General features: G+C 41.6%; 1 protein-coding gene across 1 annotated transcript in view; it reads left to right on the top strand.

The window, feature by feature from the left end:
* The first annotated feature begins 5,065 nt into the window (after nucleotides 1–5,065).
* LOC121284195 (adrenodoxin-like) overlaps nucleotides 5,066–13,334 on the top strand; it is a 34,359-nt gene continuing 26,090 nt past the window's right edge. The window contains exon 1 of the mRNA XM_041199444.1: nucleotides 5,066–5,369. Coding sequence (XP_041055378.1) covers nucleotides 5,152–5,369 — 218 coding nt within the window. The 5' untranslated portion in view covers nucleotides 5,066–5,151. The remainder of the gene's footprint in view (nucleotides 5,370–13,334) is intronic.

The following is a 13,334-nucleotide window of genomic DNA, read 5'->3' as shown; positions in this document are numbered from 1 at the left end:
AGAATGCAGCCATTCCGAATTCAAAATCTTTAAACCGCATACAGAGCTATGGTTTCTTGACTCAGGTGTGTCTGAACCAGACAAGCAAAGCTTATAAATTCACCTAGCAATTGGGAATGAAGGGTCACACAGGCTGAACACGTCAGGACGAAGAGGTAGAGAACTCCTAAAAGATATGGACTATGTTGGAAGACTAATTCAGAATCAGGTTAAATTTCTGTATTCATCAACTAGAGTTCATGTCATTTCAATAACAGCTTACTGAATCCATAGACCACCTCATCAGCAAATGCTGAGAAAAGGATGTGTACTGTGATTTTTCAAACGCAGAGCTAGCAGATAGGTTGTTGAGTTGGTGATCGCATCCATTCCCATGGAAGAATTTCAGAAAGATCTGCTGAACAAGCCCAAAATATATAGCAACGAAGAGCTAATCAAGGATGGATGTAAGTGCGAAGAGATCCTCACAGGTCAACAAAGTTTGCGGGTCCTAAGTGCAACCCCAATTGTTGAAGCATTTACTGGAACACCTAAACCTAGCAAGCCATGTAGAAGGTGTGGCCTTCTGCATGCACCAAGGAAATTCCCAGCTTTCCATCAATTCTGGAAGGTATGTGGCTGAAAATGTTATTGGCAGCGGCAGCGCACTAGAGCAAAGGCTGATGCAGCTACAAAGAGCTGTGCACTGGTCTAAACAGACCGTACACAACGAGAACCTTCAAGCAATAAGAATACCATCCAGTATCACATCAGAAACATGTACATGAGGTAACTGACAAACCAGAAAATGACAATGATATGCACAACTGGACAAAGAGCAATGAACACATGTTTCACACTGCCAGTCTTGTGGAAAACATAGATGCTGAAACACCATCTGAAGTGTTTGCCAAGATTCAAATGCTCTGTCCTAAGAAAGTTGGCAACTACTCATTATTGGCTAAGATTGACATGGGTCAAGTGCCAACATACTACCCCTTCGAATTTTAAAAGGCATGTATCCACAGATGTGGATGGCCATGGTGAAACTTACTGCTGTGAATCTTTCAGCATACAACTGTTCACTAATTTCATGTGCAGGATCCATTATCCTTGAGTGCAAGGACAATCAATCCCATTGGGTGTCATAGATGTTCTACATCGTGAAAACTAAAGGCCCAGCAAATGCACGTCTACCAGCATGTCAGGACCTCACACTCATAGCAATCCATGGAGTCAGTCAGACATCTGAAAAAGCAAATCAACCTTAGAAACTACTCCTATCACCTCACTTCGTAACCTAACATCGAAATATGCAGAATGTTTTGACAAAATTGAAAGTTTCAAGGGAGCTGCAACATTACACTTGCAGGAGAATGGAAATCTGTCAGTTGATCCACCATATAGCTGCAGCTTCCACATACAAGACAAATTGAAGGTTGAACTAGACAAAATGGAGAAAGACAGAATCATTAGAAGAGTATAAGAGTGCACAGACTGTTGCAGCTCAATCACATGCATCATAAAGAAGGATGGATCGTTTAGAATATGCCTCGATCTACGATGTTTAAATGCAGCTTTGAAATGTTGTCCTTACATAAAACCCATATTAGAAGAATTAAATCCAAGATTTGCATGTGCAAAATTGTTCCCAAAGCTTGATGCCAACACTGTTATTGGTCAGTACATTTCCTGGAGAAGTCCCAAGAGCTTATTACATTTCCTAACCCATTCAGGTGACACTGTTTTCAACATCTTCCTTCTGGGTTATCTGTTAGCCAGGATCTCTTTCAAGCTCACATGGACTGCACTACATGCACTGTACTTGGATGCATCTGTATCACAGATGATACAGCTGTTGTGGGAAGGAAAAAGCAAGAACATGACCATAATCTGATTTTATAATGCAAGCGGCACTTAATGAAGGATTGGCATTCAACAGTCTGAAATGTGACATCAATGTGCAGCAGATCAATTTCTGCAGTTCTATTTATTCCAGTGCTAGTATATGTCCTGATTCAAATAAAATAGAGGACATTAAGGCCATGCCAACTCCTCAACATAAGGACAATCTACAAAAATTTCTAGGTCTTTTTAACTTTTTGTCTCCAGACATTCCTAATTTCACTCAAAAATCTCCATAGCTAAGGGAATTGTTGAGAAAGGATGTGACTTTCCTGTGGCATGAAGACCACCAATACCAAGTTTACAGTTGTGACAACAAGCTTGCATCCAGGATCCCACAGAAGGTACGTGGCAACCAGCTAAGGTGACAAAGATTTGTTCAGAACCAAGGTCCTGTGAAGTCATTACACACAAAGGCACAGTGGAGAACTATAACCGGGGACAAATCAGATCCCTTCCAGCTCCTCAAACACCACACAGTCCTTTTGCAACTAGGACAAGATCCCAAATGCAGTAAACACATCCAAGAATGACAATCCCATAGATCACTGTGAGCAATTAAAGAAACCTCCAGACAAGGTTACCATCACAAGATCTGGGCGTATCAGCAGATTACCTTTATACTGAGAATCATAGATCCATCGGCTCTATGCACTTATGTAATGGTCACTAAATGTGAACGTGTTGGAAATAGTTATACTTCTTTGGAAAGAGGGAAGTATTTTAAAAAGAAAGGGGGATGGTGTAATATGCCTGTAAGGGAAATGTGTCATGTGATCCAGTTTTAGTTTCACTTTTGCTTTGAGCAGAATATGTACATAGCTCTGATGTCTTCAAGCTTTATACCCATGTATAACTGTTTCCATGTGTCTGGGCTTAATAAATGAACCCACAATGTTTTATCAAATCTTTCATGAGCAATTGGTGCCTTGCGTCTTGCACAAAAAATCAGCCCAAGATATTTTATAATTATAACACAATAAGTCTCAACCTGCAAATCCTTCCAACACAAGTCAATGGCAAGCAGTAAGAACAGGAGAGCCATGGTCAGCCACATGATGGAAGTAATTTTGGAGCCTCTTGCCTTAACTATCCATATCTTCAGACTACAGTATGCATGTAAATGTTCATGCTGCTACAGCAATTTGGACTCCTTAGTGGAATGTATACCACCACCAATCCATCAGGAAGGAGGCTCAATTATAGACATTACTCTCACATGTTCTATCCAAATGGTTGCGAATAATGAATTTCTACAGTGAAATACTAGTTTTGTTTGGGAAAATATACTTTATTCATAAAATACCTGAAAGAACATTACAAAACATTTCTAAATGACCATCACAAAAAGTGCAATCATATTCAACTTTTCCACATAGATCATGAGGTGCTTCAACACAATCAATGAACATCACAGGCATTTCAATAAGGGGGTCATTACAGACAGTCAGACAGTGCAATGGTATTCAAGTTATCAACGTAGATCATGTTGCACTTAGAGGTGCTTCAATACAATTAAGATACATTTAGTTTTAACTATATACATTCTTTGAGAGTCGTACAGCCTGAGGGATCTATACAATTCCCAGCCTCTCAGGAAGTATATTTTGCAAAAATATACTTTATTCATAAAATCTCTTCAAGAACATTCCAAACCATTTCAAAGTCCCCATCGCAAAAGTACAATCAGGTTCAACTTCTACACCATGTATCACGAAATACATCAATACAATAAATGAATATTACAATCATTTGCAGACATTCATTTTGAGCTGAAACAAAAACAGAATTACCTGGAAAAACTCAGCAGGTCTGGCAGCATCGCCGGAGAAGAAAATAGTTGACGTTTCGTGTCCTCGTGACCCTTCGACAGAACTAGGTGAATCCCAGGAAGGGTTGAAATATAAGCTGGTTTAAGGTGGGGGGGGGGGGGGGGGGGGTGGTGTTGGGTGGGGGGAGAGAAGTGGAGGGGGGTGGTGTGGTTGTAGGCAAAAGCAGTGATAGAAGCAGATCATCAAAAGATGTCACAGACGGCAGAACAAAAGAACACATAGGTGTCGAAGTTGGTGATATTATCTAAACGAATGTGCTAATTAAGAATGGATGGTAGGGCACTCAATGTATAGCTCTAATGGGGGTGGGGGGAGCTTAAAAGATTTAAAAATATTTAAAAATAATGGAAATAGGAGGGAAAAAGAAAAATCTATATAATTTATTGGAAAAAAAACAAAAGGAAGGGGGAAGAAACAGAAGGGGGTGGGGATGGAGGAGGGGGGTCAAGACCTAAAGTTGTTGAATTCAATATTCAGTCCAGAAGGCTGTAAAGTGCCTAGTTGGAAGATGAGGTGCTGTTCCTCCAGTTTGCGTTGGGCTTCACTGGAACAATGCAGCAAGCCAAGGACAGACATGTGGGCAAGAGAGCAGGGTGGTGTGTTGAAATGGCAAACGACAGGGAGGTTTGGGTCATTCTTGCGGACAGACCGTATGTGTTCTGCAAAGTGGTCGCCCAGTTTACGTTTGGTCTCTCCAATGTAGAGGAGACCGCATTGGGAGCAACGAATGCAGTAGACTAAGTTGGGGGAAATGCAAGTGAAATGTTGCTTCACTTGAAAGGAGTGTTTGGGCCCTTGGACGGTGAGGAGAGAGGAAGTGAAGGGGCAGGTGTTACATCTTTTGCTTGGGCATGGGTGGCGCCATAGGTGGGTGTTGGGGAGTAGGGGGTGATGGAGGAGTGGACCAGGGTGTCCCGGAGGGAACGATCCCTACGGAATGCCGACAGTGGGGGTGAAGGGAAGATGTGTTTGTTGGTGGCATCATGCTGGAGTTGGCGGAAATGGCGGAGGATGATCCTTTGAATGCAGAGGCTGGTGGGGTGATAAGTGAGGACAAGGGGGACCCTATCATGTTTCTGGGAGGGAGGAGAAGGCGTGAGGGCGGATGCGCGGGAGATGGGCCAGACATGGTTGAGGGCCCTGTCAACGACCGTGGGTGGAAAACCGTGTCTTAGACAGCGACCTTTCGGCTGATAAACTAGACTACAGAAGCAGCAATGAGTGTGCATCCCAATGTGGGGCTCTTGACTATATTGTAATATTTCTCTAGTCCTGCCCTCTCCTCCAACCTCGCCCCTCCCACAGACCCGCCCCTCCCGCGGCCCCGCCCCCTCTGGCGCCGGCTCACGCTACAGGGTGACGTCAGCGCAGGGGGGTGGGCGCGAGGGGTCAGCGGAAACAGGTTTCAAACTTAGTGAAAGTGACTGATGCTGACATGGCGGCCATGGTCAGCAGGCGATTTTTGTTGACTTCTTCCCAAAATGCGGTGTTCAAGCGGCTGCAACATCATGACTGTTCTACGTACTGGGGCCCGAGGTGTTCCCGGAGCGGAAGCCGAGGAGCGAACGGGGTGTTTTTATGCGGCAGAGTGGGTTCAAGCAGCAGCGAGGTGTGGGGCCGACATTTACTGAGCACGGCCGCCCGATTACAGAGGTGAGTCGCCGGGGTAATGTCTGATGGTAACTGTGGAGATTATTGTGTAATGTGCAAGAAAGGAACATTAACCTATTGATTATTGACAGATCACATATCAGGTTGCTCTGGTGAGCTGGAGGTTCCATAAGAGGAGAAGGAATATTATTACGTGAAAAAAGTTACCAGGGACATTGACATCGTATATAAAACTCAGATGTTAAACAGAGGCCGTGCTTTTTCCTCTTGAGTTGGACGTAAAAATCCTATGGCACTATTCGAACAGCAAGGGATATCCCCAGTATAGACTTATCATTTAACAAGGATTAAAACAGATTGTGGCTTTTGATCCCATTGCCCGTTGGCTGACACCGGTCTCCATATTACAAGAATAAACAGCATTTCAAAAAAGTACAGAGATAAAAACAAAAAACTGCGGATGCTGGAAATCCAAAACAAAAACAGAATTACCTGGAAAAACTCAGCAGGTCTGGCAGCATCGGCGGAGAAGAAAAGAGTTGACGTCGATGCTGCCAGACCTGCTGAGTTTTTCCAGGTAATTCTGTTTTTGTTTTCAAAAAAGTAGTGGTTCATTGGCTGTCAAGTCTTTTGGGACGATCAGAGGTCATGCATGACAGGCACTGTGTAATTATGATTTATTTTCGATTAGAATTGAGATAGACACTCCCACTTGGATTTCCTGTAATACAAGTATATTTTCGTCAACTATACTGGGAGCTGGCATAGGGGAATGCATTTGAAGATTATATTAGGATTTGAAGAGGTTTAAATTGTTGAGTGGGCATAGTGCAGTTATCTGTAATTTAGAATAATTAAGTTGTTGGTTGGTGGTACAGAACTTGAATATTGCTGAAAGGAGATGCCTGTTGCTGAAGCTTTTCATTGTTTTTCATAGTTTGCCATTGTGAGATTTGAACTCTTGATAATCTTTTAAATGAAAACCAAATCAACAAAATTGGGATAAATCAGGCACAGCCCCTAATTCAGGTCAGCTGTAAAACCAAGGACAAAAATTTAAAGGAACCTTACAAACTTTAAATCAAAATGTGATTAAAGGGGTCAACAAAACACCCCAGTCCAAAATCTGGGGGTTGAGAAGATGTAACTCTTTCAAGTACAAACACGTTTCCATCTGTTCCTATTCAGATGAAGTTACATTGTTTTTCATAGTTTGCCATTGTGAGATTTGAACTTTTGATCTTGGGGTTACAAACCCAGTGCCATAACCACTTGGCTATTTAGGCCAAGCGGGCAACCACAAGAATGCCAAATTTCAAATAATCGCAACAGCTTTTACTTTAGGAAAAAAGGGTGCTGATTGATTGACCACATTGGTTGAGGCATTGACTTGCTTCAGATAATTAGTTAATTTAGATAATTTAGAGTAGATAGGGGCTTGATGACCAGCATGGACACAGTGGGCCAAAGGGCCTCTTTTTCCGTGATATAAAACTCTCTATGACTGAGTCGAGTTTGCAACGTGGCTCATTTTACATTTGCTAGAAGCAAGATACATTCATATGCAGGGATCCATTCTCTGCAAACAAAGGAATATGTTCAAGGCTTTTTTCTAATTGCCTGGGAGTTTGGGGAGTCCATTGTTCCCCTTTGCTTTCTTCATGTCAGTGCCTCAACCAATAGCATAAATTGTTGTGATTGTTTGAAGTTTGGCATTCTTGCATTTACCCTGATAAGTGAAAGTTGAAGATTCAACAACATGTCTATTTTCATCAATAATTAGCTTCAAAATGTTCTTGTTTCGCTTGCAAAATTGTGTGATTGGATAGAAAGGAAAAGGGTAGATTCAGAACAGATCCAACAGCTCAAAATTGAGCATAGGGGGATGTGGGGGTGGGGGCAGAGGGGGCAACTGCTGGATCAATGAGGACTGCAGGAGAGCACACCAGGAGCAATTATAGCTAAAGGTTGAGATGCCAGGCTGGTAAAACTACAATGAGGTTGCATGTCAAACAGTGGTGGCAACAAACTATAGACCAAGGAAAGTGATCCCACAATTAACAGACCAGATCAAAGCCCTGCGCTCCAGCCACATCCAGTTTTGAATGGCGATGGACAATAAAACCATCAACTTGAGGAGGAGGTGCTGTAAAGATCTCCATTCTAAATTATGGCAGAGCCCGGCACATCAGTGCAAAAGATAAGGCTGAAGCATTTGCAGCCATCTTTGGCCAGAATTGCTGAGTGGATGACCCATCTCGGTCACCTCCTGAGGTCTCCAGCATTGCAGATGCCAGTCTTCACCCAATTTAATTCACTCCATTTCAAGAAATGGCTGAACACACTGGAAATGATTAAGGCTATGGACCCTGACAACATTCCAGCCAGAGTAATGAAAACTTGTGCTTCATAACTAACCAGTCCCTTAGCCAAGCTGTTCCAATGCAGCTCCAACACTAGCATCTACCTGGTAATATGCAAAGTGTTCAGTACCTTTTGTACTCTTCACATCCTGAAGCAGTTGCATGCAGCAAGACCTGGATAACATGCAGGTTTGGGCTGATATGTGGCAGGTAGCAATCTGGCCACACAAGCATCAGACCATCTGCAATAAAAGAGAACCGATCTTCCTAAATTGAGAAACCAAGCTTGCTCAGGCCCACTACAGTCGCTCAATCCCCCACCAACAACAGGGGATCATCATTGACCAGAAATTGAACTAGACCAGCCATAGTGTGGCTAGAATAGTTGGTCAGAGGCTGGGAATTCTGCTGTGAGTAACTTGCCTCCTGACTTCTCAAGGCCCGTGCACCATCAACCAGGAGTGTGATGCAATACTCTGCACTTAGTCAGGGTGAGTGCAGCTCCAACAACACTCAAAAGGTTCGACACCATCCAGGACAAAGAAGCCTGTTTGTGACAAAACGCAACTTTAAACATTCACTTCCTCCACCGCTGGCACACAGTGGCAGCAGTGTGTACCATATACAGGATGCATTGCAGCAACTCACCAAGGCTCCTTTGACAGCACTTTCCAAACCAGTGACCTTGGTCGCTAGAAAGACGGGGACAACAGATACAAGGGACACCACCACCTGCAAGCCCCCCCTCCCAAGTTGCACAACATCTGGCTTGGAACTAAATCATTGTTCCTTCATTGTCACTGGATCAAAATCCTCAATCCCCCTCCTTAACAGCACTGTGTGTGTACCTACACCACATGGACCGCAGCTGTTCAAGAAGGCAGCTCACCACCACCTTCTCAAGGACAATTAGGGATGAGCAATAAATGTAACTTCACTAGCGGTGCCCACGTCCCATGAATGAGTTTAAACAAAAGGTTTTCTTCCCCCCCCCCCCCAAACATTCTCCCAATAAGTAATTATTTTTTCAAATTGTTTACAAATCCTTTTTAATCCTTTGTAGATGAATGCCAGTTGCTAACCAGTGAAAGAAAGCAGGCACAATTCTTTGTGGTGCTGGCATATTTCATTGCAGGGCAATGCTTTATCCCTTTACTTGTTTTTGTCTACCTTACATGCGTGTGTAGCCACAGCTTTCAACTCTTAAGTCTGTTGTGTGTCTAGTACATCCACCATTGCTATTTCTGCTCCTGTATTTTTGTTGATTCGATATTAATCCCTTACCATTGTAAAGGAATTGAAAAGAATTAGGCTTGGTTTAGTGGTTGCACTATTGCCTCTTAAGTCAGAAAATCATTGTTTCAATCCAGAGATTTGAGTGGGTAATATTGGCTGGCACTTCTATGGAGTACTGAAGGGGTGCTGCATTGTTGGATGTAATGTTTTTGCAATGAAATGTTATACCTATTAGACAGCTTGGTATCAGTGTCATGGGACTAATAATCCAAAAGCCCAGGCTAATGCTCTGGGACATGGGTTCAAGTCCCAACCTGGCAGCTGGTGGAATTTAAATTCAATTAATAAATCTGGAATATAAAGCTAGTCTCAGTAATGGTGACCATGAAACTATCATCGATAATGTCCTTTAGGGAAGGAAATCTACCATCCTTACAGCAATGTGGTTGACTCTTAATGGTCCTCTGAAATGGTCTAGCAAGCCACTCGGTTCAAGAGCAATTAGGGATAAGCAACAAATGCTGGCTTTGCCAGTGATGCCCACATCCGATGAAGTAATAAAGGAAAGAAAAACCTATCAGATGGATGGCAGTTAAAGATATAATAATTCTGATTGAAGAAGAGTGGGGCTGTTCTCCTTGTATGCTGGCCATCATTATCCTCCAAACAGCAGGTTATCTGGTCATTTGCAATAAAAATTTCTGTTATCCAACGCTCTACCAACCAGAATACCCTATTAAGCAGGATTCTGGGTCTAAACCTTTATAAATGACTGGTTAGGCCTCAGCTGGAGTATTGTGCTCAATTTTGGGCACTTTAGGAAGGATGCCAAGGTTTTAGAGAGGGTGCCGAAGAGATTTATTAGAATGCTACAGAGATGATGTATGTCAGTTATGTGGAGAGACTCGAGAAGCTGTGGATTTTCTTCTTACAACAGAGAAGGTTAAAAGGAAATTTGATAGAAGTGTTCAAAATCACGAATGGTTTTGGTAGAATAAATAAGGAGAAATGATTTCCAGTGGCAGAAGAATCAGTAATCAGAGGATACATGTTTAAGGTGATTGACAAAAGAACCAGAAGTGACACCTTCAAACATTTTTTCACGCAGTTATGATGATCTGGAATGCACTGCTTGAAAGGATGATGGAAGCAGGTTCAACATTGAATTAATACATGAAGGGAAATAATTAACATGGGGGTAAAGAGCAGGCACAATGGATTGAATGGCTTCCTTCTGTACTGTATCATTGATAATTCTATGATATGGAAATGATGGGTCAGCAATGAAGACATTAGAATCTACAGGTGACAAATATGGATAAGTGACAGTGAAGTTGAGGTGGAGTTGGAGATGAGCAGTGTTGCAAGGATAGATGTCCTTGGTGACCAGTAAGGCATGTGGTTTGTAGCTTATTTCTGGGTTGAACAGGATGCCATTTTTTTTAATGGTCTAATTCAGCCTGAGCAAGTGACTGGGGGGGGGGGGATAGAGTTTTTTTACTATTTGTTCGCAGGATGAGCGCATCTCTGGCAAGGCCAGCATTCATTACCCATCCCTAATTGCCCTTGAAAAGGTAATAGTGAGCCATCTTCTTGAATTGCTGCAGCCTGTGTGGTGTAGGTACACCCACAATACTGTTAGGAAAGGAGTTCCAGGATTTTGACACAATAAGGTTAGTAACAGGGAGCCGTACTTATGCGGGGCAAAAGCTAATTTTGATCTTCCTGATTTGTTTATTTGGAACTAATTTTAATTTATCTATGATTTAATGTTAGACAGGCAACCTGATACTTCAGAGGTGATTTTAGGTTTGAGGTTAGTGAGGATTGGTGGAGTTGGGTGCCATCAGTATGCTTGTGGAACCTAACCCCATGCTCCCAGCCTCTGTTGCCCCAGGGGAAGTATATAGATGCATGAGGAGAAGGAGTCCAAAGATAGGTCATTAGGGAACATCATAATTGATGGTGCAGGAGAAAAAGCTACTGCCTGTGGTGTGCTTTGCGCCGGTTGAAATGAGGCTACTTTTTTTGATAGAGGAGAGGAAAGCTTAGTCAGCTTTATTAAATGCTATCACAACTTTACAAGGACGGGTACAGCAAGTAATTAAGACTAATGGAATGCTATCCTTTATTATGAGAGGGATTTAACATAAAAGTAAGGATGTTATGCTTATACAGGGCATTGGTGAGACTCCACCTTGAATATTGTAACAAAAACAGAAAATGCTGAAAAAACTCAGGTCTAACAGCATCTGTGGAGAGAAAAACAGAGTTAACCTTTCGAGCCCATATGACTCTTCTTCAGAGTTTTTCCAGCATTTTCTGTTTTTTGTTTCAGATTTCCAGCATCCACAGTATTTTGCTTTTATCCTCAAATATTACGTGTAGTTTTGGCCTCCTTACTTAAGGAAGGATGTAAATGCATTGGAGGTGGTTCAGAGGAGGTTTACTAGATTGATATCTGGAATAAGTGGGTTGTCTTATGAAGAAAGGTTGGACAGACTGGGCTTGTTTCCACTGGAGTTTAGAAGAGTGAGGGGCGATTTGATTAAAGTATACAAGATCCTGAACGGCCTTGACAAGGTGGATGTTGAAATGATGTTTCTTCTTGTAGATGAGTCCAGAACTAGGGGATACTGTTTTAAAATTAGGGATTGCCCTTTTAGGACAGAGACGAGGAGAAATTTTTTCTGAGGGTTGTGAGACTTTGGAACTCTCTGCCTCAGAAGCTGGTGGAGGTGGAGGTCATTGAATATTTTTAAGGCAAAGGTAGATAAATGCTTGTTAGGCAAGGGAATCAAGGGTGTAGATGGGAATGTGGAAATCGAAATACAAAGTCATCAACTGTGATCTTATTGAGTGGCAGAACAGGCTCCAAATGGCCTCCTGTTCCTTTTTCTTATGTTCTTATGTAATGCACATTCATGTTCGAGATCTCATTCAGGAGTTTGGCAAAGTAATCATAGTGCTTCTTATTGTCGAAAGAAAATGAGAAAATATAACATAATAAAAAGGAAGAAAATATAATGTCCAACATATACAGAGTTAGCGAACAATGAAAATACATTTCAAATTCCTGACTGTGCATCTTCGTTTTTGTCATCTGAAAATGAACTTGCTATGAAGATGCAAAATTTTAAAATCTGATCCCTTTGCTAATTATGTACATGGTTGCTCTTGTATAGAGTTACATGTCTATGGGATTTAATTTGAAAGGGGCTAGTAATTTTCAAATAATCTGAGGACAGAATTCTACAGATAGGGATTGTATTTCTGTATTCTTTAAAGATGTAGTCCATGTTTGTGTATTTAAATCGAAACAGGAAGTGTTAATGCTGGAATTAGTTTTTTTTATAAATTCAAAACAACCATTGGTAGTAATTCCTACTGATGTATAGCAAATGGTAATTATTAGGTAAATTGCACTGCAACCTATAGGGTGCTCTTGTTTGTTTCATCTTACCTATTTGATACAATTCAATCTCAACACTGGTATTATTTCCACTTTCCTAGAAAAGTTATTTTTATAATTCTTTCCCTGATATCTGCTGTTCAACATCAAACCCTAAAGGTGAAAATTTTAATGTTTACTATTTATAACAAAATCATAAAGAATATCTTTATGTACACTTACAGCCATTATAGGATCATAGAATTAAATAGAATTTATACCACAGAAACAGGACTTTCAGCCCAACTGGTCTGTCAGTGTTTATGCTTTTCAAGCTTCTTCCTATCTTACTTTATTTAACTCTATCAGCATATCCCTTAAAGTTTCAGAATTCCACTTAGTGTAAATTAATGACAGCATTGGTGTCAACAGCAGTTGATGTTGCGTTCATCTAAGCAATTCTCCTCAGCTTGGTGCCATTTAGTCTTCAGCCAACTTTTTATCCATTCCCAAAGTATACCTTGAATAACCACCATTCTGAGATCAGGAAGTAGCCCCTTCGTCAATATTTAGGAAGTCTAGGGGCACCACATCATGAGGATTTCTGCAGTCCACAGACCTCATCCTAACTATCTCGATTTGCTGTTTTTGTATCTCTATACTTTTCACTTGGATATGTTATTAAGAATGTGTCCAGTTCTTGTCGCCACTCATGCTTAATACACAGCAACTGGCACCTGTCATTTGATCCTTTCAGCTCCTCTCCACATTTACAATTTGCCAATAAATCAACCACCATTGTTGGAATAGGATGCATCTATGTTAATTTTTATATACATTGCGCAGGTGCTGTATTCTGAGACACCCAAGCCTCATTTCTATTTTCTAATTAGCAGGCAGACAGTTTGGAGGTGGGATTTCTGTTAGCTCTGACACAGAGTTCAGCTGGAAATTTTATCTGAGAGCTCATGGATGGGCCAGCAAAACTGCTCCTCCTGGTTGCACAAATTTAATAAA

This window comes from Carcharodon carcharias, chromosome 11 (genome assembly GCF_017639515.1).
Source record: "Carcharodon carcharias isolate sCarCar2 chromosome 11, sCarCar2.pri, whole genome shotgun sequence".
Classification (NCBI taxonomy): domain Eukaryota; kingdom Metazoa; phylum Chordata; class Chondrichthyes; order Lamniformes; family Lamnidae; genus Carcharodon; species Carcharodon carcharias.
Note: the sequence above shows the minus strand (reverse complement) of the source record. Positions and strands in the feature narration are given on the sequence as shown.